Source organism: Cinclus cinclus, chromosome 28 (assembly GCF_963662255.1).
Source record: "Cinclus cinclus chromosome 28, bCinCin1.1, whole genome shotgun sequence".
NCBI lineage: Eukaryota > Metazoa > Chordata > Aves > Passeriformes > Cinclidae > Cinclus > Cinclus cinclus.
The window spans coordinates 6,189,119-6,213,656 of record NC_085073.1 but is presented as its reverse complement, the minus strand read 5'-3'; the positions used below and the strand labels follow the sequence as shown (position 1 = coordinate 6,213,656).

The window sequence follows — 24,538 nt, the reverse complement described above, 5'->3', positions numbered from 1 at the left end:
GCCCCAGACCCTCACCTGCACCCCCAGATCCTCACCTGAACCTCCAAATCCTCACCTGAACCCCCAGACTCTCACCAGGGCTTCCAAATCCTCACCTGCACCCCCAGACCCTCACCTGCAGCCCCAGACCCTCACCAGGGCTTCCAAACCCTCACCTGCACCCCCAGACCCTCACCTGAACCTCCAAATCCTCACCTGCACCCCCAGATCCTCACCTGCACCCACAGACCCTCACCTGCACCCCCAGATCCTCACCTGCACCCACAGACCCTCACCTGCACCCCCAGATCCTCACCTGCACCCACAGACCCTCACCTGCACCCCCAGATCCTCACCTGCACCCCCAGATCCTCACCTGCACCCACAGACTCTCACCTGAACCTCCAAATCCTCACCTACACCCCCAGACTCTCACCAGGGCTTCCAAATCCTCACCTGCACCCCCAGACCCTCACCTGAACCTCCAGACCCTCACCTGAACCTCCAAATCCTCACCAGAGCTTCCAAATCCTCACCTGAACCCCCAAATCCTCACCTGCGCCCTCAGCCCCTCACCTGAACCTCCAGCCCCTCACCTGCAGCCCCAGATCCTCCCCAGGACCCCCAGATCCTGCCCGGGGAGCTCCTCAGGCCCCCCCAGCCCCTGGCCCCGCCCAGCTGTGCCCCCTCCCCCCCCCCAGGTTTTTACATTTTCTAAGGGGAGGGGCCCGAGCAGCCCCCGCTCAGATTTACCAAAAAAAAAAAAAAAAAAAAAAAAAAAGGGAAAAAAAAAAAAAATTTTTTTTTCTGTAGTTTTTCATTTTTTTCCTATTTTTGTAGGAAATCCGCTCGCCTTTCCCAAATCTCCCTCTCCGCTTCCTTCCTGTGCACAGCCAGGACAAATTCCTGATTTTTCCCTTTTTTTTTTTTCTTTTTTGGAATTTTTTTTTTTCCTTTTTTTTTGGATTTTTTTTTTGTTTGTTTTTTTTTGTTGTTGTTCGTTTTTTTTTCCCTCCTTCCCCCCCTCCTTCAATCCCAGGTTTTCCAGCAGGATCCAAACCTGGGATCCAGGAGCATCCCCCCCCCCTCTATAAAGTCTCTCCCCCCACCCATCCCGGGGTCTTTTGCCACTTGAAGAAAATTAAAAAATAAAAAAAAAAAAAAAAAAAATTAAAAAAATAAATAAACTAAAATAAACCAAAATTCAGGATTTAAACCAAATTTCAGGATGAGTGGTGGGAGATGTGGGGCAGGGGAGGGGTGAATTTGGGAACGAATCACAGCCCCTCTTGGTTCTGGGTTTTGGGGATTTTTTTGGGTTTTGTTTTTTTTTTTGGGGGGGTGTTTTTATATCGAGAAGCAGCTCCCAGAGATGTCCTGCTCTGTTGTCCTTGAAATCCCAGGAAGGTTCCATGAGAATCGCAGGAAAATTGCATGAAAATCTCATTAAAATTCCATTGAAATGCCATGAAAAAATCCCATGAAAAATCCCATGGAAAAATCCCATTAAAAATCCATTAAATATCCCATTAAAAATTCCATTAAAATCCCATGAAAATCTCATTAAAAATCCATTAAATATCCCATTAAAAAATCCATGAAAATCCCAATAAAATCCCATTAAAATCCACAAAAATCCCATTAAAAATCCATGAAAATCCCATTAAAAATCCATTAAAATCCCAATAAAATCCCATTAAAATCCACAAAAATCCCATTAAAAAATCCATGAAAATCCCAATAAAATCCCATTAAAATCCCATTAAAATCCACAAAAATCCCATTAAAAAAATCCATGAAAATCCCAATAAAATCCAATTTAAAAAATCCATGAAAATCCCAATAAAATCCCATTTAAATCACAATAAAATCCCATTTAAAAATCCTTGAAAATCCCAATAAAATCCCATTTAAAAAATCCATGAAAATCCCAATAAAATCCCATTAAAATCCCAATAAAATCCCATTTAAAAAATCCATGAAAATCCCAATAAAATCCCATTAAAATCCCAATAAAATCCCATTTAAAAATCCATGAAAATCCCATTAAAATCCCATTTAAATCCCATTTAAATCTCAATAAAATCCCATTAAAATGCACGAAAATCCAGCCCAGTTTTGATTCCTCCCCCTCCTCCACAAAAACCACAATCGCCTTCCCTGAATCCTGGATTTTAATTTAAATTTCTGAGGTTCCTGCAGAACCAGGAGGACAAAAAATCCACGCTGGGAAACCTCGGGGTGAATTTCAACAAGAGCTGAAATTCATTCCCTTCCTCCCCCACACCAAAAAAAAAAACAAAACCATAAAACAACAAACCCCAAAAATAATTTCAAAAGCTGGGGGGAAAAAAAAAAAAAACAAACTAAAAAATTCCCCCCCCTAAAAAAAACAAAAAAAAAACCTAAAATCCCACAAGGAAACCCAAAGAATCTCCAAAAAAATCCCACCAAAAATATGAAAAGAATCCCCCCCAAATCACCCCAAAATCACCCCAAAATCACCTTCAGCACCCCCAAATCCCCCTAAATCACCCCAAAATCATCCCAAAATCACCCCAAAATCACCTTCAGCATCCCGAAATCCCCCCAAATAACCCAAAATCACCCCAAAATCCCCCTAAATCATCCCAAAATCACCTTCAGCACCCCGAAATCCCCCCAAATAACCCAAAATCACCCCAAAATCCCCCCAAAATCGTGTTCAGCACCTCCAGACCCTCCTAAATCATCCCAAAAATCACCTTCAGCATCCCCAAATCCCCAAAATCACCCCAAAATCCCCCTAAATCATCCCAAAATCACCCCAAAATCACCTTCAGCACCCCCAAATCCCCCCAAATAACCCAAAATCACCCCAAAATCCCCCCAAAATCGTGTTCAGCACCTCCAGACCCTCCTAAATCACCCCAAAAATCACCTTCAGCATCCCCAAATCCCCAAAATCCCCCTAAATCATCCCAAAATCACCTTCAGCATCCCCAAATCCCCAAAATCACCCCAAAATCCCCCTAAATCATCCCAAAATCACCCCAAAATCACCTTCAGCATCCCCAAATCCCCAAAATCACCCCAAAATCCCCCTAAATCATCCCAAAATCACCCCAAAATCACCTTCAGCACCCCCAAATCCCCCCAAATCACCCCAAAATCACCTTCAGCCCCCCCCCAAATAACCCAAAATCACCCCAGAATCACCTTTAGCCCCCCCAAATAACCCAAAATCACCCCAAAATCACCCCAAAATCACCCCAAAATCCCCCTAAATCACCTTTAGCATCCCCAGACCCCCCTAAATCACCCCAAAATCACCTTCAGCCCCCCCCCAAATAACCCAAAATCACCCCAGAATCACCTTCAGCCCCCCCGGCCCCCCCAAATTCCCAGCTGTGGCTGCTCCACCCCTGGGCCAGCCCTGGCCGGGCAGGAGGCTGCAGAGCTTTGGGGTTTTTGCCAAGCCAGCCCCGGGATTTTGGGGACCCCGTCCCCGATTTCAGCTCCGGCACGCGCAGGTCACGGAAAACGTTCGATCCCAATCGTCCCCCAGCAGCAGCAGCAGCTCCAGGGCAATGCAGGCCCGGGGGGTCACTGCTCTTCCTCCTTCTCCTCCATCTTCCTCTTCCTCCTCTCCATCCTCCTCTGCCTCCCCCCCCGCAGGCGCTGCCGCAGCTTGGCCCGACACTCCCGATTCCTCCTCCGGATCCCGGCCAGCTCCGCGCTCCTGCGGGCAGCCAGGGCCGGGTCCTGCGGGGACGGGGACGGGGACGGGGTCAGGGACAGGGACAGGGTCAGGGAGGGGACAGGGACAGGGAGGGGACAGGGTCAGGGAGGGGACAGGGACAGGGAGGGGACGGGGTCAGGGAGGGGACAGGGTCAGGGAGGGGACAGGGTCGGGGAGGGGACAGGGTCGGGGACAGGGACAGGGACGGGGACAGGGTCAGGGAGGGGACAGGGACAGGGACGGGACAGGGACGGGGACGGGGACAGGGATGGGGTCAGGGTCAGGGAGGGGACAGGGACAGGGAGGGGACAGGGAGGGGACAGGGTCGGGGACAGGGACAGGGACGGGGACGGGGACAGGGATGGGGTCAGGGTCAGGGAGGGGACAGGGACAGGGACAGGGACGGGGACGGGGACAGGGATGGGGTCAGGGTCAGGGAGGGGACAGGGTCAGGGAGGGGACAGGGTCAGGGACAGGGACGGGACAGGGACAGGGATGGGGTCAGGGTCAGGGAGGGGACAGGGACAGGGACAGGGACGGGGACGGGGACGGGGTCAGGGACGAGGACAGGGTCAGGGAGGGGACAGGGACAGGGATGGGGACGGGGACAGGGTCAGGGACGGGGTCAGGGTCAGGGACGGGGTCAGGGTCAGGGAGGGGACAGGGACAGGACAGGGACAGGGACAGGGTCAGGGACAGGGACAGGGTCAGGACAGGGACAGGGACAGGACAGGGACAGGGTCAGGGACGGGGTCAGGGTCAGGGACGGGGTCAGGGTCAGGGAGGGGACAGGGACAGGGACAGGGATGGGGTCAGGGACGGGGTCAGGGTCAGGGAGGGGACAGGGACAGGGTCAGGACAGGGACAGGGACAGGGACAGGGACAGGACAGGGACAGGGTCAGGGACAGGACAGGGACAGGGGACAGGCCACTGGGGACACTGGGGGCACTGGGAACAACGGGAACAGGGACAGGGACAGGGCACTGGGGACACTGGGGGCACTGGGAACACTGGGAACAACGGGGACAGGGACAGGCCACTGGGAGCACTGGGAAAAATGGGGACAGGGACAGGGACAGGCCACTGGGGGCACTGGGAAAAATGGGGACAGGGACAGGCCACTGGGGGCACTGGGGACAGGGACAGGGCACTGGGGGCACTGGGAACAACGGGGACAATGGGGACAGGGACAGGGACAGGCCACTGGGGGCACTGGGGACAGGGACAGGGCACTGGGGATAATGGGGGCACACCCAAACCCCTCAGCCTTTCCCCAGTGCCCACACCTGAGGAGCTTCCAAATTCAGCTCCTTTTTCCTTCCCTTCCCTTCCCTTCCCTTCCCTTCCCTTCCCTTCCCTTCCCTTCCCTTCCCTTCCCTTCCCTTCCCTTCCCTTCCCTTCCCTTCCCTTTCCCTTTCCCTTTCCCTTTCCCTTTCCCTTTCCCTTTCCCTTTCCCTTTCCCTTCCTCCCTCCCCATTTTCCCAGCTCTGCTCACTCCACAGAGCTCAGCTCTCACCTTCCCTTCAAGGATCATCTGTTTCCTTTTATTGATTTCCTTCTTCTCATCAAAATCCGTCCCCTCCAGCTCCTGGCAGAGGGGGGAGAGCAGCAGAGCACGAGCTCAGACACACAAACCACAATGACAAAAAAAAACCCCAAAAACTCTGGGGAAAAAAAAAAACAAACCAGAAAAAAGCACCCAGGGGGATACAAGGGCAGCTTCTACCACAGGAGAAATGGGAAAAGGGGGGAAAAAGGGAAAAAAAGGGAAAAGGGAAGGGAAAAGGGAAGGGAAGGGAAAAAGAAAAGAAGAAAGGAAAGGAAAGAAAAAAGGAAGAAAAAAAGGAAGAAAGGAAGAAAAGAAAGAAAGGAGGAAGGAAGGGAAGGGAAGGGAAGGGAAAGGAAAGGAAAGGAAAGGAAAGGAAAGGAAAGGAAAGGAAAGGAAAGGAAAGGAAAGGAAAGGAAAGGAAAGGAAAGGAAAGGAAAGGAAAGGAAAGGAAAGGAAAGGAAAGGGGAAAGGAAAGGAAAGGAAAGGAAAGGAAAGGAAAGGAAAGGAAAGGAAAGGAAAGGAAAGGAAAGGAAAGGAAAGGAAAGGAAAGGAAAGGAAAGGAAAGGAAAGGAAAGGAAAGGAAAGGAAAGGAAAGGAAAGGAAAGGAAAGGAAAGGAAAGGAAAGGAAAGGAAAGGAAAGGAAAGGATGAGGGACAATATGGGGATATAATAGAGATATGAAGGAAACTGAGAAAATGAAGAAATGATGGAAATGAAGGAAGTGCAAGAAATAAAGAAAATAAAGAGAAAGATAGAAAATAAAAAAGGAAACAGAAAACGGAGAAAATTGAGAAAATTACATTTTAAAAATGAAATAAAAAATAATTTGAAAATAAAATTAAAAAATAAAATTAAAAAATAAAATTAAAAAATAAAATAAAAACAAAAATAAAATGAGAAATCAAATGAAATGCAGGAATGAAGGCAGCAATGAGGGGGTGCAGGCCAGCCCCCCAGGCTCCCTGGCAGGTCCCAGGCACACTCACAATCTCACACTCCCTCCTGGTGACATTCACGTGGGTCAGGATGTCCAGCACCAGCTGCTCGTCCACAGAGAACTCCTGCAGCTTCAGCTCTACAGAAAATCAAAAAAGCTGGGATTTGGGGAGGGAAAAGCAAAAAAATCTGGGGGTATGGGGAGGGAAAAGCAAAAAAATCTGGGATATGGGGAGGGAAAAGCAAAAAAATCTGGGATATGGGGAGGGAAAAGGAAAAAAATCTGGGGTATGGGGAGGGAAAAGGAAAAAAATCTGGGATATGGGGAGGGAAAAGGAAAAAAAACTGGGGTATGGGGAGGGAAAAGGAAAAAAAACTGGGGTATGGGGAGGGAAAAGGAAAAAAATCTGGGGTATGGGGAGGGAAAAGGAAAAAAATCTGGGGTATGGGGAGGGAAAAGGAAAAAATCTGGGATATGGGGAGGGAAAAAAAGGGGAAAGGAGGAAGGGGAAAGAAAAGGGGAAAAAGGGGGAAAAAGGGGGGGGAAAGGGGGACACAGGGGGGACAATGGGGACACAGGAGGGACACAGGGGGACAATGGGGGGACAATGGGGGGACAATGGGGACACAGGAGGGACACAGGGGGACACTGGGGACACTGGGGACACAGGGGGACACTGGGGGACAATGGGGACACAGGGGGACACAGGGGGGACAATGGGGACACTGGGGACACTGGGGACACAGGGGGACACGGGGGGACAATGGGGACACAGGGGGACACAGGGGGACAATGGGGACACAGGGGGGACACAGGGGGCCACAAGGGGACAATGGGGACACGGGGGGACAATGGGGACACAGGGGGACACAGGGGGGACACTGGGGACACAGGGGACACAGGGGGGACACTGGGGACACTGGGGGGACAATGGGGACACTGGGGACACTGGGGGGACAATGGGGACACTGGGGGACAATGGGGACACAGGGGGACACAGGGGGGACAATGGGGACACTGGGGGGACAATGGGGACACTGGGGACACTGGGGACACAGGGGACACAGGGGGGACAATGGGGACACTGGGGGGACAATGGGGACACTGGGGACACTGGGGGACACGGGGGGACAATGGGGACACGGGGGGACACAGGGGACACAGGGGGGACAATGGGGACACAGGGGGACAATGGGGACACTGGGGACACTGGGGACACTGGGGACGTGCTGCGGGCCCTGACCGATGTGGGTCTCGATGGCGTGCAGCAGGTGGATGTCGTACTGAGTCACCAAGGTGACGGCCAGGCCCCTCCTCCCTGAAGAGGGCAATAAAAACCGCGATTGGAGAAACTGGGGAATGCCGCAGCCGGGAATTGCCGACCCCTGCATCCCGGCGGGAGGGGCAGAGCCCTTCCCTCCCTCTGGAAACTTCCGTGGGGGGATCCGTCCTGGGGGGGGTCTTGGGGTGGGAACCAGGGGTGGGAACCAGGAGGGGAATCCTGGGGAGGGATCCAGGGGGGGAATCCTGGGGGGGTTCCTGGTGTGGGATCCAGGAGGGGAATCCTGGGGGGGGATCCAGGGGGGAATCCTGGGGTGGGAACCAGGAGGGGAATCCTGGGGGGGGATCCAGGGGTGGGAACCAGGAGGGGAATCCTGGGGGGGGTCCTGGGGGGGGATCCTGGGGGGGGATCCTGGGGGGGAATCCTGGGGGGGGATCCCATGGGGGGATCCAGCTGATCCTGGAGGATGTGAGGATGTTCCTGGCACAGCTGCTGGTCCCACACTGGGGGCTCAGGGATTTGGGATGGATTCAGGGAAAGCCTCCAGGTTGGGCTCAGCCCCTCCCTGATGGCTGTGACCCCCCCACCCACCCCGGGGTAGCCCAGGTGGCAACACAAGACCCCTCCCTGGTGGCCACCACCCACCCCGGGGTAGCCCAGGTGGCCACACTCACCGGCCCGAGCCGTCCTGCCCACACGGTGGATGTAGATTTTGGGCAGCCCTGGGGTGTTGTGGTTGATGACAACCTGCACTGCAGGGATGTCCAAACCTCTGCAATGCAGGGAGGGAAAAACATCGCTCAGTTGTGGGGGGGGGGAAGGGAGAAAATAAAATTTAAATATTACAGAATTCTGAATTGCCAGAATGGTGCGGGTGGGAGCTTTAAAGTCCTTTAGTTCTTGGGCAGGGACACCTCCACTGAGCCAGGGAGCTCAGTGCAATTCCTGCTCTCTCCAAAAGACCCAGAGTTCCATGGATAAAGTCTTTATTGCATGATGGGAAGGAAAATTCCTCCCTCAGAGAGTTCCACAATTCCCTAATGGCTCTGTTCCCAGAGTTCCACAATTCCCAACTCATTCCTCAAGGACTTCCACAATTCCCAACTCATTCCTCAAGGAGTTCCACAATTCCCAGCTCATTCCTCAAGGAGTTCCACAATTCCCAGCTCATTCCTCAAGGAATTTCACAATTCCCAGCTCATTCCTCAAGGAGTTCCACAATTCCCAGCTCATTCCTCAAGGAGTTCCACAATTCCCAACTCATTCCTCAAGGAATTTCACAATTCCCAACTCATTCCTCAAGGAGTTCCACAATTCCCAGTTCCACAATTCCCAGCTCCTCCCTCCCAGTTCCACAATTCCCAGTTCCCCAATCCCCACGGATTCTGCTGAACAAATCCAGGTGTGAGAGCTCCACTTTCAGCTCTCAGTTTTACCTGGCAGCCACATCGGTGGCAATGAGGATCTTGAAGATGCTGGACTTGAACTTGGCCAAAGCTGCAAATCTCTGTTTCTGTCAGGAGGAAAAATTGCAGGTGAGGGGTGTGGGATGCACCTGGAGCAGCCCCTGGCAGGTCCCTGCATTCCTCACCTGCTTCATCATGGAGTGCAGAGCCACGGAAGGGAATTTGAATTTCCTCAGCATCATGTTCAGCACCTGGCAGTCCCTGGAAGGGAGGGGAAAAGTAAAAAAAAAAAAATCAAAATGGGAAAATCCTCAGGATTGCACCAAGGGAATGGATCAGGACAGAGCAGGGATTGTGCCAGGGTGATCCAGGGACAATTCCAGGGTGGGAAAACTGGGACGGGCAGGGACTGTCCCAGGATGCTCCAACATGGCCAGGGACAATTTCAGAAATGGGAAAACTGGAATTTTCACAGGTAGGGACAGTCCCAGGGTGATCCAGCCTGGCCAGGGACAATTCCAGGGCCGAGTGCCAGGACAGGCCCCCTCACTTGCAGGTCTTGGTGAAGATGATGATGGCCCAGTCCTCGTGCTGCTCCCGGAAGCTTTGCACCAGGTGCACCAGGTGTGCATCCTTGAGTGCCTCAGGTACCAGCAGGTACCGCTGCTCCAGCTCCTCCACTGTCCTCACCCTGAGGGGATTGGGAAACAGCCAGTGCTGGGGAAGGGAGCCTGGAAAAACCCTCCAGGATCACGGAGTGCATCCCACACCACACCCAGCCCTCCCCTGGATACCTCCTCCTTCCTGCCTGGCCACCCTTCCCATGAGGAAATTCCTGCTCTTCTCCCACCTGGAACACCCTGAGGCCGTTCCCTCCTGTCCTGGTGTCCCCTGGGGTCCCCCCTGGCTGTCCCCTCCTGTTGGGGACTTGGGGAGATTGGGAATGTCCCCCCTGATCCTGATTTTCTCCAGGCTGAGCCCATTCCCAGCTCCCTCAGGAATTCTCCAGCCCTTTCCCAGCTCCCTCAGGAATTCCCAGCCCCCTCAGGAATTCTCCAGCCCTTTTCCAGCTCCCTCAGGAATTCTCCAGCCCTTTTCCAGCTCCCTCAGGAATTCTCCAGCCCTTTCCCAGCCCCCTCAGGAATTCTCCAGCCCTTTCCCAGCCCCCTCAGGAATTCCCAGCTCCCTCAGGAATTCCCAGCCCCCTCAGGAATTCCCAGCTCCCTCAGGAATTCCCAGCTCCCTCAGGAATTCCCAGCTCCCTCAGGAATTCTCCAGCCCTTTTCCCAGCTCCCTCAGGAATTCTCCAGCCCTTTTCCAGCTCCCTCAGGAATTCCCAGCTCCCTCAGGAATTATCCAGCCCTTTTCCCAGCTCCCTCAGGAATTCCCAGCTCCCTCAGGAATTATCCAGACCTTTTCCCAGCTCCCTCAGGAATTATCCAGACCTTTTCCCAGCTCCCTCACCCACTCCTGCTTCTCCAGCCCCTCCCTGTTCCTTCTCCTGCCACTCCCCAAAAACCCGGAGGTGCCACCAGCACAGAAAAAAAGCAGGAAAACTAATAATAATAATAAAAAAAAGGGAAAAAACCCAGGAAAGAAGCGGAATTGGGGTCACTCACTGGGACACAGCCTCCCAGAAGAAAGGTTTGTTGGCAGCCAGGGCCTGCAGCTGGCTCAGGGTGGCCGTGAGGGTGGCACTGAAGAGCAGAGTCTGGCGGCGAGCGGGCAGCGCCTCCAGGATCAGCTCCAGGTCGGCGCTGAAATCCGCACAGCCCTGCTCCAGCAGCCGGTCAGCCTCGTCCAGCACCTGGGGAACAGCTCCCTCAGCTGCAGGCACGGCTGGAAAAACCAGCAGGCCCCGTGGGAATGCACCCATGGAATGAGGGAAGGCACTGGGATGGTCAGGGATGAGGGAAGGCACTGGGATGGTCAGGGATGAGGGAAGGCACTGGGATGGTCAGGGATGAGGGAAGGCACTGGGATGGTCAGGGATGGAGGGAAGGCAGTGGGATGGTCAGGGATGGAGGGAAGGCAGTGGGATGGTCAGGGATGGAGGGAAGGCAGTGGGATGGTCAGGGATGAGGGAAGGCACTGGGATGGTCAGGGATGAGGGAAGGCACTGGGATGGTCAGGGATGAGGGAAGGCACTGGGATGGTCAGGGATGGAGGGAAGGCACTGGGATGGTCAGGGATGAGGGAAGGCACTGGGATGGTCAGGGATGAGGGAAGGCACTGGGATGGTCAGGGATGGAGGGAAGGCAGTGGGATGGTCAGGGATGGAGGGAAGGCACTGGGATGGTCAGGGATGAGGGAAGGCACTGGGATGGTCAGGGATGAGGGAAGGCACTGGGATGGTCAGGAATGCAGCCAGGGAGGGAAAAAAATCCAGCAGGATTCCCGGGAATCCACCCATGGAATGAGGAAAGCCCAGCAGGATTCCCAGGAATCCCCCAGGGCTGGGTGCTTACCAGGAATTTGATTTTCCTGAGGCTGAAGGTGCTGGAGCTGCGCAGGTGGTCAGCGAGGCGCCCGGGGGTGGCAATGACCACGTGGGGTTTGCGAGCCAGCTCCAGGGCCTGGGCCACCATGTCTGCAGGGAAAACACCAGGAATGTGCTGGAATCCCCTGGGAATGGGGCATGGGAACAGCCAGGGAATCCCAAAGGGGGCTGGGAATGTTTGGGTCCGGAGAAGGGAAAGGTTCAGGGGTTTGGGATGGATTCAGGGAAAGGTTCAGGGGTTTGGGATGGATTCAGGGAAAGGTTCAGGGGTTTGGGATGGATTCAGGGAAAGGTCAGGGGTTTGGGATGGATTCAGGGACTGGTTCAGGGGTTTGGGATGGAGATCAGGGAAATGTTCAGGGATTATGGGATGGATTCAGGGAATGCTTCAGGCATTATGGGATGGATTCAGGGATAGGCTCTTCCCCCAAAGCCTGCTGGGGCACAGACTCCCTCGGGGAACGTTCCAACCCCAAACCTCCCAGAGCTCCAGCATTCCCCAGGCTGGGATCTTTAGCACTGACTCAACCACCCTGAAGGTGCCTCCCAGCTCAGGGAATTCCCAGCAGGCCCTGGGAAGAGGCAGAAAGTCGGGATTTGCTCAGGACTCACCCAGACCTCCAACCACGACGCACTCCTTCAGGCCCAGGGGTTTGCCCAGCACCCGGAACTGCTCAGCGATCTGAGACGCCAGCTCCCTGGGGGACAGCAGGGGACAGCAGGGGACAGCAGGGGACAGGACAGCAGGGGACAGCAGGGGACAGCAGGGGACAGCAAGGGACAGCAGGGGACAGGTCAGCAGGGGACAGCAGGGGACAGCAGGGGACAGCAGGGGACAGGACAGCAGGGGACAGGTCAGCAGGGGACAGCAGGGGACAGGACAGCAGGGGACAGCAGGGGACAGCAGGGGACAGGTCAGCAGGGGACAGAGCCACCTCAGCTCCACCCCCTTGTCCCCGGGTCTCACTTTGCTGTTTTGCAGACTCTCTGCTGCCTGCTGTGAAATTCTAGATTTGGTGTTAGGTGTGAAGTTCTCTTCACCGGCTGGTTACACACACACCAATCCCTTCCCAGCTCAAGAACAACACCCAAAATTTAAAAGGAAAGGGGGCAAGGCAGAGGGGGCGAGACTGCAGAACCTGCAGCTGTAATTGGAAAATTAACCCCAAGGTGCAGATGAACCAGGACTTCTAAAAGTGTAAAACTCCTGACCAGGATCCAGCCCGGGTGCAGCTCTTGCACTCCCCAGGCTGCATCCTTTAAAGACCTCGCAATAAATAAATAAATTTTATTATTTCAGCTCAGCCTAATCCATTCCAGATCAGCCTCCGGAGGCAGCAGGGGCCCCCCGGGTACCTGGTGGGGGTCAGGACGAGGCAGAAGATGCCGAAGGGATCCTCGGAGAGCACCTGGAGCACAGGCAGCACGAAGGCTGCTGTCTTCCCACTGCCCGTCTTGGCACAGCCCAGGCAGTCCCGGCCTGCGGGGACAGAGGGGGAGTCAGTGGGAATGGGGAAAAATTGGGATGGGAATGGGAAATGGGAATGGGGGAAACGGGAATGGGGAGTGGGAACTGGGGAAACGGGAATGGGGGATCGTCACGGGTTGTTCCCGCGGATGCATCGGAGCCCGTGAGGGGAGTTCCCGGGGATGGAACCGGGAATGTGAGGGGCCATTCCCGGGGATGGGACGGGGGATCCCGAGGGGCCGCTCCGGGCGCGGAACCGGGCGCATAAACGGCTGCCCCCGAGAGCGGGAGTGCCCCGCCACGCTCACCCTGCAGTATGGCCGGGATGCAGGCGGTCTGCACGGCCGTGGGCCGGACCAGCCCCACCTGCCGCGCCTGCTCCGCCAGCCACGGCGCCAGCCCGAGCGCCCGGAACTCCGCCATGACCGCCGCCCTCCCGCGTGCGCGCCGCGCGTCCTGATGGCGTCACGGCCGCGCTCACCGCTCATTGGTCGGCTGGCTCTAACCGCGCCCACACGCAGAGACGCGTGTCGCTTTGATGACGTACATTGCTATTGGCGGTTTCCGTGGAGACGGCGGCTCCCGGCAGCCCACGCGGAGCGGGCGCTTCCGGGGGACGTGGCTGAGGGCAATGGCGGGCGCGGCGCCGGCGGGGGAGCCGGATGAGCTCTTCGATCTCCGCAACAACTTCTACATCGGCGCCTACCAGGCCGCCATCAACGAGGCGCAGCGCGTCAAGGTCGGGCACGGGCGGGTGGCGCTGCCCGGGCCCCACCGCGGCTCCAGAAGGGTTGGGGCTCCCTGAGGGCCTGGCGGGTGTTGGTGTTTCCAGGAGTGTTCGTGTGGGGCGGGTTTGTGCGGGGCCGGTTTCTGTGGGCTCCTCCAGGGGGTTTGTGTGGGGCTGGTTCCTGCGGGCTCCATCGGGCGGGATTTCTGTGGGGCTGTTTTTTGTGGGGCTGATTTTTGTGGGGCCGGTTCCTGTGGGGCTATTTGTGCGGGGATTTCTGTGGGGCTGGTTCCTGTGGGGATTTCTGTGGGGCCGTTCCTGTGGGGATTTTTATGGGGCTGGTTCCTGTGGGGATTTCTGTGGGGCCGTTCCTGTGGGGATTTTTATGGGGCTGGTTCCTGTGGGGATTTCTGTGGGGCCGTTCCTGTGGATATTTCAGCGTGCTGTCTGTGTGGTGCTGTTCCTGCGGGCTCTTTTCGGGTTTCGGAGCCCTCAGAGGTTTGTGTTCCTCCCTCCCCGCAGCCGGGCAGCCCCGAGAAGGAGCTGGAGCGGGACGTGTTCCTGTTCCGAGCCTACATCGCCCAGGTGAGGCCCCGGGGGCTCCTCAGAGCTCCTCCCTTTGGGGCTTCATTCCATGAGCTTATTCCACTCTTCCCATCCCGTCATTTGATTCCATTGTTTCATGTTAATCTATTTTTCAAAAGCTGTTTTATTCTGTTGTTTCATTCTGTTATTTCATTTTGTTAGCTCATTTCCTTCTTTATTTTATTATTTTGTTTTCTTATTTTATTTTCTTTTTAAAGATCATTTCATTCCATCATTTTATTTCATTCCATCCTTTAATTCCATCGCTTCATTCTGTTCTTTAAACCCATTATTTAATTCCATTCTTTAATTGCATCCTTTAATTCCACTTTTCATTCCGTTCTTCAACTTCACTATTTCATCCCCCGATTAAATTACAATAATTGTAATAATATAATAAATTGTAGTAATGCCATTCCATTCTTTTATTTTATTATCTCCTTTTTAAGCACATTTTATTTCACTATATTATCTCCTTTATCAAACTCATTTCCATTCCCACCCTCCTTTGGGAATTCCATCCCAAATCCCACCCACCCCTGCCCTGTGGGAAGCCATTCCCCGTGTCCTGCCCCTCAAATCCTTCAGAGTTCTGCTCCAGCTCCAACCTCTGAGCTTTTCCTGCTTTTCCTGCCTTTCCCAGAGGAAGTTTGGAGTGGTGCTGGATGAGATCAAGGCCAATGCCAGCCCCGAGCTGCAGGCTGTGAGGATGTTTGCAGAATTCCTGGCCAACGAGGGCCAGAGGTGAGGCATGATCCAGCCCAAGGGGAAAATCCACGGCATCAGGGAATTCCAGTCAGCCTGGAACAGGCAGAGTTCCTGAAATTCCACCTTTTTTTTGGGGTCGGAGGGGATTTTAAAGATGATGTAGGGATACCTTCCACGGTTCCAGGATGCTCCAGCCTGGCTTTGGACATTTCCAGGGATGGAGCAACCACAGACCCTCCCATTTTTTAATCCCATTTTCCCTTTTTTTTCTCTCCCCTTTTTTTTTTCTCTCCCCTTTTTTTTCTCTCCCCTTTTTTTTTTCTCTCCCCTTTTTTTTTTCTCTCCCCTTTTTTTTTTCTCTCCCCTTTTTTTTTTCTCTCCCCTTTTTTTTTTCTCTCCCCTTTTTTTTTTTCTCTCCCCTTTTTTTTTTCTCTCCCCCTTTTTTTTTCTCTCCCCCTTTTTTTTTCTCTCCCCCTTTTTTTTTCTCTCCCCTTTTTTTTTTCTCTCCCCTTTTTTTTTTCTCTCCCCTTTTTTTCCTTCCTTTTTCCCTCCTTTTTTCCTCCCATTTTTTTCCTCCCATTTTTTTCCTCCCATTTTTTTCCTCCCATTTTTTTCCTCCCATTCTTTTCCCCTCCCTTTTTTCTCCTCCCATTTCTCTCTCTCATTTTTCTCCCCCCATCTCCCCCCCCTCCCCATTTTACCCCATTTTCTCCCCAAACCACCCCCACATCCCCCCTTTCCCCACCCCTCAGGGACTCCATCGTGGCAGACCTGGACAAGAAGATGGCCAAGAGTGTGGACGTGGCCAACTCCACCTTCCTGCTGATGGCAGCTTCCATTTATTTCCATGACCAGAACCCCGACGCTGCCCTGAGGGCCCTGCACCAGGGGGAGAGCCTGGAATGGTGAGGGAATTCCCAGGAATGGCAGCAGAGCTTTCTTCCTCCTCTCCTGAAATGGGAGTCAGGCTCTGGCTGGTGTTTGATTTCATCCAGAGGCTCCTCAGAGGTTTTATTTTTGCTTGTGGGGATTTGGGGTTCTTCCTGCAGTTCTCAGGGGGAAGGTGAGAGTTTGGGTATTGATCCATGTGGGATCTGAGCCAGGGAGGGAGCTGGGAGCAGCTCCAGGGATCTGAGTTTGGGTTGGGAGGGACCTGCAGGACCATCCCGGGTGGGGTTTGGGGTCAGGAGGGACCTGCAGGACCATCCCGGGTGGGGTTTGGGGTCAGGAGGGACCTGCAGGACCATCCCGGGTGGGGTTTGGGGTCAGGAGGGACCTGCAGGACCATCCCGGGTGGGGTTTGGGGTCAGGAGGGACCTGCAGGACCATCCCGGGTGTCTCCAAGCCCTGTCCAGCCTTCCCATGGCCGTTCCCGGGCCTGGGAATTCTCTGGGATGTGCCATGGCTCCCATGGGATGCGGGGTCAGTCCCTGTGCTCCTGTCCTTGCAGCTTGGCCATGATGATCCAGATCCTGCTGAAGCTCGACAGGCTCGACCTGGCCAGGTGGGACTGGGGCTTTTCCCCCCCCCCTTTTCCCCCCCCCCCTTTTCCCCCCCCCCCTTTCCCCCCCCCCTTCCCTTCCCCCCCCTCCTTTTCCCCCCCCCTTTTTCCCCCCCCCCCCTTTTTCCCTCTCTTTTCCCCCCCTTTTTTTCCCCCCTTGTTTCCAGGAACCAAACCAGGCCTCTCCTGATGAAATAAAACAAAACTCTAGAGGAAAACCCTCAAGTTTTTTGTTTTGTGCTGAAATCCCTTTTCCTTTGTGATTCCCACTTTTTCCTGCAGGAAGGAGCTGAAAAAAATGCAGGAGCAGGACGAGGAGACGCGACCCTGACCCAGCTGGCCACAGCCTGGGTGAACCTGGCCTTGGTGGGGTACCAAACATTCCCAAAACATTCCCAAAATATCCCAGAGGAGGATGGGGAGCTGCTCTGCTCCTCCCACCCAGACTCCAGGACACAAAAATTTCCTTGGAGATGTTTGGGAATGAGGTGAAAGCGCTCAGTTTGGGAGCGCGGGAGGGGTTGGGAATCAACTCCCAGAATTCCGGGGATGGAAATCGGGAATTCCCAGTTCAGGGAATTTCCAGTGGGTGGAAATGAGGAATTCCCTGAGGATGGAAATGGGGAATTCTCCGTGGGTGGAGGTGAACAATTCCCAAAGTGTGGGAGTGAACAATTCCTGGTGTAACTCCCGGTGTAACTCCTGGTGCAGTTCCCGGTGTAACTCCTGGTGTAATTAACTAACTCCTGGTGTAACTAACTCCTGGTGTAACTAACTCCCGGAGCAGCTCCCGGTGTAACTCCCTCCCTCCCGGTGTAACTCATTAACTCCCGGTGTAACTCATTAACTCCCGGTGTAACTCATTAACTCCTGGTGTAACTAACTCCCGGAGCAGCTCCCGGTGTAATTCATTAACTCCTGGTGTAACTCAGTTCCCGGTGTAACTCCCTCCCTCCCGGTGTAACTCCCTCCCTCCCGGTGTAACTCATTAACTCCCGGTGTAACTCCCTCCCTCCCGGTGTAACTCATTAACTCCCGGTGTAACTCCCTCCCTCCCGGTGTAACTCATTGACTCCCGGTGTAACTCCCTCCCTCCCGGTGTAACTCATTGACTCCCGGTGTAACTCCCTCCCTCCCTCCCGGTGTAACTCATTGACTCCCCGTGTAACTCCCTCCCTCCCTCCCGGTGTAACCGGCTGTGCCCCGGCAGGGCGGTGAGAAGCTGCAGGACGCGTTCTACGCCTTGCAGGAGCTGCAGGAGCGCTGCTGCCCCGCGCTGCCCCTGCTCAACGGCCAGGCCGCCGCTGCCATGGGCCAGGGGCGCTGGGACGAGGCCGAGGGGCTGCTCCAGGAGGCCCTGGACAAGGTACGGCCGGAATTCCGGATTGTAGTCATGGGAACGGCCCCAGTAACAGATCACAGCCCTGGGAACGGCCCCAGTAACAGATCACAGCCCTGGGAATGGCTGGAATTCATGGGAACAGCCCCAGTCCCATGTGGGAACATCCCCAGTCCCATGTGGGAACAGCCCCAGTCCCATGTGGGAACAGCCCCAGTCCCATGTGGGAACCCATGTGGGAACAGCCCCAGTCCCATGTGGGAACAGCCCCAGTCCCATGTGGGAACAGCCCCAGTCCCATGTGGGAACAGCCCCAATGGGAACAGCCCCAGTCCCATGTGGGAACAGCCCCAGTCCCATGTGGGAACAGCCCCAATGGGAACAGCCCCAATCCCATGTGGGAACAGCCCCAGTCCCATGTGGGAACAGCCCCAATCCCATGTGGGAACAGCCCCAGTCCCATGTGGGAACAGCCCCAATGGGAACAGCCCCAGTCCCATGTGGGAACAGCCCCAGTCCCATGTGGGAACAGCCCCAATGGGAACAGCCCCAGTCCCATGTGGGAACAGCCCCAGTCCCATGTGGGAACAGCCCCAGTCCCATGTGGGAACAGCCCCAATGGGAACAGCCCCAGTCCCATGTGGGAACAGCCCCAGTCCCATGTGGGAACAGCCCCAGTCTCATGTGGGAACAGCCCCAATGGGAACAGCCCCAGTCCCATGTGGGAACAGCCCCAGTCCCATGTGGGAACAGCCCCAATGGGAACAGCCCCAGTCCCATGTGGGAACAGCCCCAGTCCCATGTGGGAACAGCCCCAGTCCCATGTGGGAACAGCCCCAGTCTCATGTGGGAACAGCCCCAGTCCCATGTGGGAACAGCCCCAGTCCCATGTGGGAACAGCCCCAGTCCCATGTGGGAACAGCCCCAGTCCCATCTGGGAACAGCCCCAGTCCCATGTGGGAACAGCCCCAGTCCCATGTGGGAACAGCCCCAGTCCCATGTGGGAACAGCCCCAGTCCCATGTGGGAACAGCCCCAGTCCCATCTGGGAACAGCCCCAGTCCCATCTGGGAACAGCCCCAATCCCAGCTCACACCCACAGGAACGGCTGGAATTCTGACTTGCAGCCCCAGCAGCAGCCATGCCATCCCCTAAATCCTATCCCATAAATCCCCCATTCCCATCCCCACGATCCCAGGCAGCTCCAGGCTGACCCGAGGCGCTTGCAGGGCTGGGGGCAGCCCCGGATTTCTGTGGGAATTGCATCCCAGAATTGCCCCGATGCTGCTGGCAGGCCCTCCCCGTGTCCCTGGCCCTTTTCCCGGGCTCATCCCGCTCTTTTCCAGGACAGCAGCCACCCTGAGACGCTGCTGAACCTCGTGGTGCTGTCCCAGCACCTGGGCAAGGCCCCCGAGGTGAGCTGGGACTGGGGGCACTGCAGCAGGGATTGAGCCCAGAATTCCAGGGGATTCCCTGAGGGTGGAAATTCCAGGGGATTCCCTGAGGGTGGAAATTCCAGCGGATTCCCTGAGGGTGGAAATTGGGAATTCCCTGAGGGTGGAAATTCCAGCGGATTCCCTGAGGGTGGAAATTCCAGGGGATTCCCTGAGGGTGGAAATTCCAGGGGATTCCCTGAGGGTGGAAATTCCAGGGGATTCCCTGAGGGTGGAAATTCCAGCGGATTCCCTGAGGGTGGGAACTGGGAATGATCCTGAGGGTGGAAATTCCAGGGGATTCCCTGAGGGTGGAAATTGGGAATTCCCTGAGGGTGGGAAATTGGGAATTCCCTGAGGGTGGGAAATTGGGAATTCCCTGAGGGTGGAAGTTCCAGGGGATTCCCTGAGGGTGGAAGTTCCAGGGGATTCCCTGAGGGTGGGAAATTGGGAATTCCCTGAGGGTGGAAATTCCAGGGGATTCCCTGAGGGTGGAAATTCCAGGGAATTTGGTCAACTGGGAATGACCCTGAGGGTGGGAAATTGGGAATTCCCTGAGGGTGGGAAATTGGGAATTCCCTGAGGGTGGAAATGAGGAATTCCTGGTGGATGGAAATTGGGAATTCCCTGAGGGTAGAAATTGGGAATTCCCTGAGGGTGGAAAATTGGGAATTCCCTGAGAATGGAAATCCCAAATTTGGGGATCCTGGCTGTCCCCAGCAGGATTTGAGGATAAATGTGAGACTTTTGGGAATGGGGAGCTCCCAGGGGAGTGCTGGGAATAGCAGGCATTTTCTTTTCCCATGGAATTTAATGATCCTTCCAACCCAAACCATTCCATAATTCCACATTACTGAGAAAACAAAACAAAACAAAAACAAACCAAAAAAAAAAAAATGAGCAGGAAAAACATTTGGAGTTCTAAGTTCAGCTCTTCATGATTTTTATTTTTTTTCTTTTTTACTCAAAACCAACACCAAAAGTTTATTTTGTAATATTTTCTTTTTTTTTTTTTTTTTAATTTCAAGCATGTTCATGGATCCTTTCTGCTTTGAAGTGGGACAGTGAGAGAAAAATCAGGATTTTAGGTGTTAAAAAAAAAAACACATTTAGGTGGGATTTGTTCTACTGTAACAGGTCAAAATTCCATTTTTTTTTTTTTTTGTCTTTTCCCAGGTGACCAATCGTTACCTGTCCCAGCTGAAAGATGCTCACAAAAACCACCCCTTCATCAAGGAGTACCAGGCCAAGGTAGAGAAAGGAAAAAAAAAAAAAATAAAAATAATAAAAGAAAGAAATCAAATAAATTGAATTTTATCACATTCTGATGGAGCTGGGGGCGGGGGGCAACTCTCATTCAGATTTTCCAGCATTTTTGGGAATCTCAGGAAAAAAAAGCTCTGAGGTGCAGATTTTTAATTAAAAAAAATTAATTAAAAAATTAAAATTTGGGCTCAAACAGGAAAAATTGGGAGAGGGGAATTTGAGGAGAGCGGAAGGGAAAAGCAGCAAAATGACCAAAAAAAAAAAAAAGAAAGAAAATTGGGATTTGCTGCTGGAATTCCTTCAGTTTTTGGGAGCTGCTTGTGGTGTGTTCAGAGGAGAGTTAATAAATGTGAATTTGAGGGTGATTGATTGGTTAGTGATGGATTAAAATAGTGAATTAATTATTAATTAATGCAAATTTTTTTTTTTTTTTTGGCTGTGGTTGTAGGAGAACGACTTTGACCGCCTGGCCCTGCAGTATGCACCCAGTGCCTGAGCCCTGGGACCCAAAAAATTCCCTCTGGGACCCAAAAAATTCCCTCTGGGACCCAAAAAATTCCCTCTGGGACCCAAAAAAGTCACCCTGGGATCCAGAAATTCCATCTGGGAACCAAAAACGTCACCCTGGGATCCAGAAATTCCCTCTGGGAACCAAAAACGTCACCCTGGGATCCAGAAATTCCATCTGGGACCCAAAAAATTCCCTCTGGGAACCAAAAAAGTCACCCTGGCATCCAGAAATTCCATCTGGGAACCAAAAAATTCCCTCTGGAACACAAAAAATTCCCTCTGGAATCCAGAAATTCCATCTGGAACACAAAAAATTCCCTCTGGGAACCAAAAAATTCCCTCTGGGAACCAAAAAAGTCACCCTGGGATCCAGAAATTCCATCTGGGAACCAAAAACATCACCCTGGGATCCAGAAATTCCCTCTGGGAACCAAAAAATTCCTCTGGAACCCAAAAAATTCCCTCTGGAATGGGAAAAATTCCCTCTAGAACCCAAAAAAGTCACCCTGGAACCCAAAAAAATTCCCTCTGGAATACAAAAAATTCCCAATGGGACCCAGAAATTCCCTCTGGAACAGGGAATTTTCTACCTGGAACCCAAAAAATTCCCTCTGGAACCCAAAAAAAAAAAGAAAAAAAAATCCGTTTTGGAACCCAGAAAATTAAATAATTGTAAATTAAATAAATTAAAAAATTAAAAATAAAAAAATCATAATCCTCCAGTATTTTCTTGAATTTTCCCCCAATCCCTGCAGGATTTTTAGGAAATGTTCTCACTTCCCCATGGAATCCTCAACACGAATTTTGGGAATTTTTTTAGGAATTCTGCAGGCAGTGGAGGAGTCCAAATTTTGGGGTTTTTTTAGGAATTCTGCAGGCACTCCTGTGCAGTTTCATTGAGAATTTTGGGATTTTTTTTAGGAATTCTGCAGGCACTCCTGTGCAGTTTCATTGAGAATTTTGGGGTTTTTTTAGGAATTCTGCAGGCACTCCTGTGCAGTTTCATTGAGAATTTTGGGATTTTTTTAGGAATTCTGCAGGCACTCCTGTGCAGTTTCATTGAGAATTTTGGGGTTTTTTTTTAGGAATTCTGCAGGCACTCCTGTGCAGTTTCATTGAGAATTTTGGGGTTTTTTTTAGGAATTCTGCAGGCACTCCTGTGCAGTTTCATTGAGAATTTTGGGTTTTTTTAGGAATTCTGCAGGCACTCCTGTGCAGTTTCATTGAGAATTTTGGGGTTTTTTTAGGAATTCTGCAGGCACTCCTGTGCAGTTTCATTGAGAATTTTGGGTTTTTTTTAGGAATTCTGCAGGCACTCCTGTGCAGTTTCCATTGAGAATTTTGGGGTTTTTTTAGGAATTCTGCAGGCACTCCTGTGCAGTTTCCATTGAGAATTTGGGGTTTTTTTTTAGGAATTCTGCAGGCACTCCTGTGCAGTTTCATTGAGAATTTTGGGGTTTTTTTAGGAATTCTGCAGGCACTCCTGTGCAGTTTCCATTGAGAATTTTGGGGTTTTTTTAGGAATTCTGCAGGCACTCCTGTGCAGTTTCATTGAGAATTTTGGGGTTTTTTTTAGGAATTCTGCAGGCACTCCTGGGCAGTTTCCCTCTCAAAGGTCCCTTTGTGCTCGGGCTCTCTGTGGGATCAATGTTCCCTTTGTGGAGCTCTCAAAGGCTCCAGTGTGCTCCAAAATTCCCTGGAAAAACCCAACAATCCCAGCCTGGGGAGCCGGGGGCACCCGGGGGGACCCCAGAACAACGAGCCTGGGGCTCAGCCTGGGCTGGCCCAGAGAAATTGGGGTGAAAATTGGGGTTTGGTGTGGTTGTTTTTAAAAATTATTTTATATTTAAATTGATTTTATTCTGGTTTTTAACTTGTATTTTTATTTTTTTTTTTTGTTTTTATTTGTTTTATTTTTATTTTTATTTTTTTATTTCCATTTCCATTTCCATTTCTATTTTATTTCTATTTCCGTTTCTCTTTCTATTTTTTATCATTTTATTTTTATTTATTAGTACTTTTTATTTTCTATTTTTATTTCTATATTGGTTTTATATTTATATGGCTTTTATTCCAGTCTTTCCTTGTATTCCTATTTTTATTTTATATTTAAATCAGTTTTATTCTGTTTTTTTATTGTATTTTTATTTTCTTATTATTTATGTATTTTTTATTTTTTATTTCTATTTTTATCTTTATTTCTATTTTTATTTTTATCTTTATTTCTATTTTTATTTTTATTTCTATTTTTCTCTTTTTCTCTTACTTTTTCTATTTTTATTTTGTATTTAAAATGCTTTTATTTCAGTTTTTCCATCTATTTCTGTTTTTATTTTATATTTCGATCGGTTTTATTTCACTTCTTCCTTCTATTTTATTTTCTATTTCAATCAGTTTTATTTCACTTTTTCCTTCCATTTTCATTTCTAATTTATATTTCGATCCGTTTGATTTCGCTTTTTCCTTCTATTTTTAATTTTTATTTGATATTTAAATTGATTTTATTTCAGTTTTTCCTTTCCTCTGGGAGGGAATTTGATTTTTACAGATCCCTTTTGTTTTTCCAGACCCACTTCAAGGTTCATTTCATGACTCCAGACCCATCCCAAAGGTGAATTTTATTATTCCAGATCCATTTCCAAGTTTCATTTCTTGATTCCAGACCCATCTTTAAGGTGGATTGGGGTGCCAGAACCTGGGGGTACCAAAACTTTGGGGAACCAGAACCTCAGGTACCGAAATTTTGGGGTACCAAAACCTCGGGGTACCAAAACTTTGGGGTGCTGAGACCTCTGGGTTCTGAAACTTTGGGGTATCAAAATTTTGGGGTACCAAAACCTGGGGTACCAAAACTTTGGGGTACCAAAACTTTGGGGTGCTGAGATCTCAGGGTACCGAAACCTCGGGGTAACAAAACCTGGGGGTAACAAAACTTTGGGGTACCAATACCTGGGGTACCAAAATTTTTGGGTGCTGAGACCTCTGGGTTCTGAAATTTTGGGGTACCAAAACCTGGGGTACCGAAACCTGGGGTACCAAAACTTTGGGGTACCGAAATCTGGGGTACCAAAACTTTGGGGTACCAAAATCTGGGGTACCAAAATTTTTGGGTGCTGAGACCTCTGGGTTCCGAAACTTTGGGGTACCAAAACCTGGGGTACCGAAACCTCGGGGTACCGAAACTTTGGGGTACCGAAACCTGGGGTACCAAAACTTTGGGGTACCAAAATCTGGGGTACCAAAATTTTTGGGTGCTGAGACCTCTGGGTTCCGAAACTTTGGGGTACCGAAACCTGGGGTACCAAAACTTTGGGGTACCAAAATCTGGGGTACCAAAATTTTTGGGTGCTGAGACCTCTGGGTTCCGAAACTTTGGGGTACCGAAACTTTGGGGTACCGAAACCTCGGGGTACCGAAACCTCGGGGTACCGAAACCTCGGGGTACCAAAACCTCGCGCTTCTCTCCGCTCCCCTCTCCCGCTCCGCCTCCTCCTCCGCGTTCTTCCCTCTCCCTTCCCTCTCCCCGAGCCGCTGCCCCCTCCGGGAGCCCGAGGGGGCCGGGCCGGGCCGGGCCGTGCCAGGGGGCGGCTCCCAGCCCGGTACCGGCGCGGGGGGAGCTCGGTGCCC

At 52.1% G+C, this 24,538-nt stretch overlaps 2 protein-coding genes across 2 annotated transcripts; one reads left to right on the top strand and one right to left on the bottom strand.

Moving 5' to 3' along the window:
• Positions 1-3,383: 3,383 nt before the first annotated feature.
• On the bottom strand, positions 3,384-13,266 carry DDX49 (DEAD-box helicase 49). Its single transcript, XM_062509933.1, has 13 exons — positions 13,152-13,266; positions 12,732-12,855; positions 11,988-12,073; positions 11,344-11,465; positions 10,495-10,682; positions 9,426-9,566; positions 9,061-9,136; positions 8,906-8,982; positions 8,144-8,241; positions 7,431-7,505; positions 6,237-6,325; positions 5,218-5,289; positions 3,384-3,723 (listed from the first exon to the last, which is right to left on the bottom strand). The coding sequence occupies exons 1-13, from the start codon at positions 13,264-13,266 to the stop codon at positions 3,565-3,567; spliced, it is 1,422 nt and encodes a 473-aa protein (XP_062365917.1). The 3' UTR covers positions 3,384-3,564.
• Positions 13,267-13,453: 187 nt separating this feature from the next.
• COPE (COPI coat complex subunit epsilon) lies at positions 13,454-23,743 on the top strand. The gene is given in 11 exon segments (XM_062510132.1): positions 13,454-13,582; positions 14,093-14,155; positions 14,799-14,899; positions 15,616-15,768; positions 16,314-16,367; positions 16,647-16,680; positions 16,683-16,730; positions 17,575-17,730; positions 19,049-19,117; positions 20,312-20,386; positions 20,850-23,743. Coding segments are annotated over 11 exon segments (909 nt in total). The 5' UTR covers positions 13,454-13,474; the 3' UTR covers positions 20,898-23,743.
• Positions 23,744-24,538: the final 795 nt, after the last annotated feature.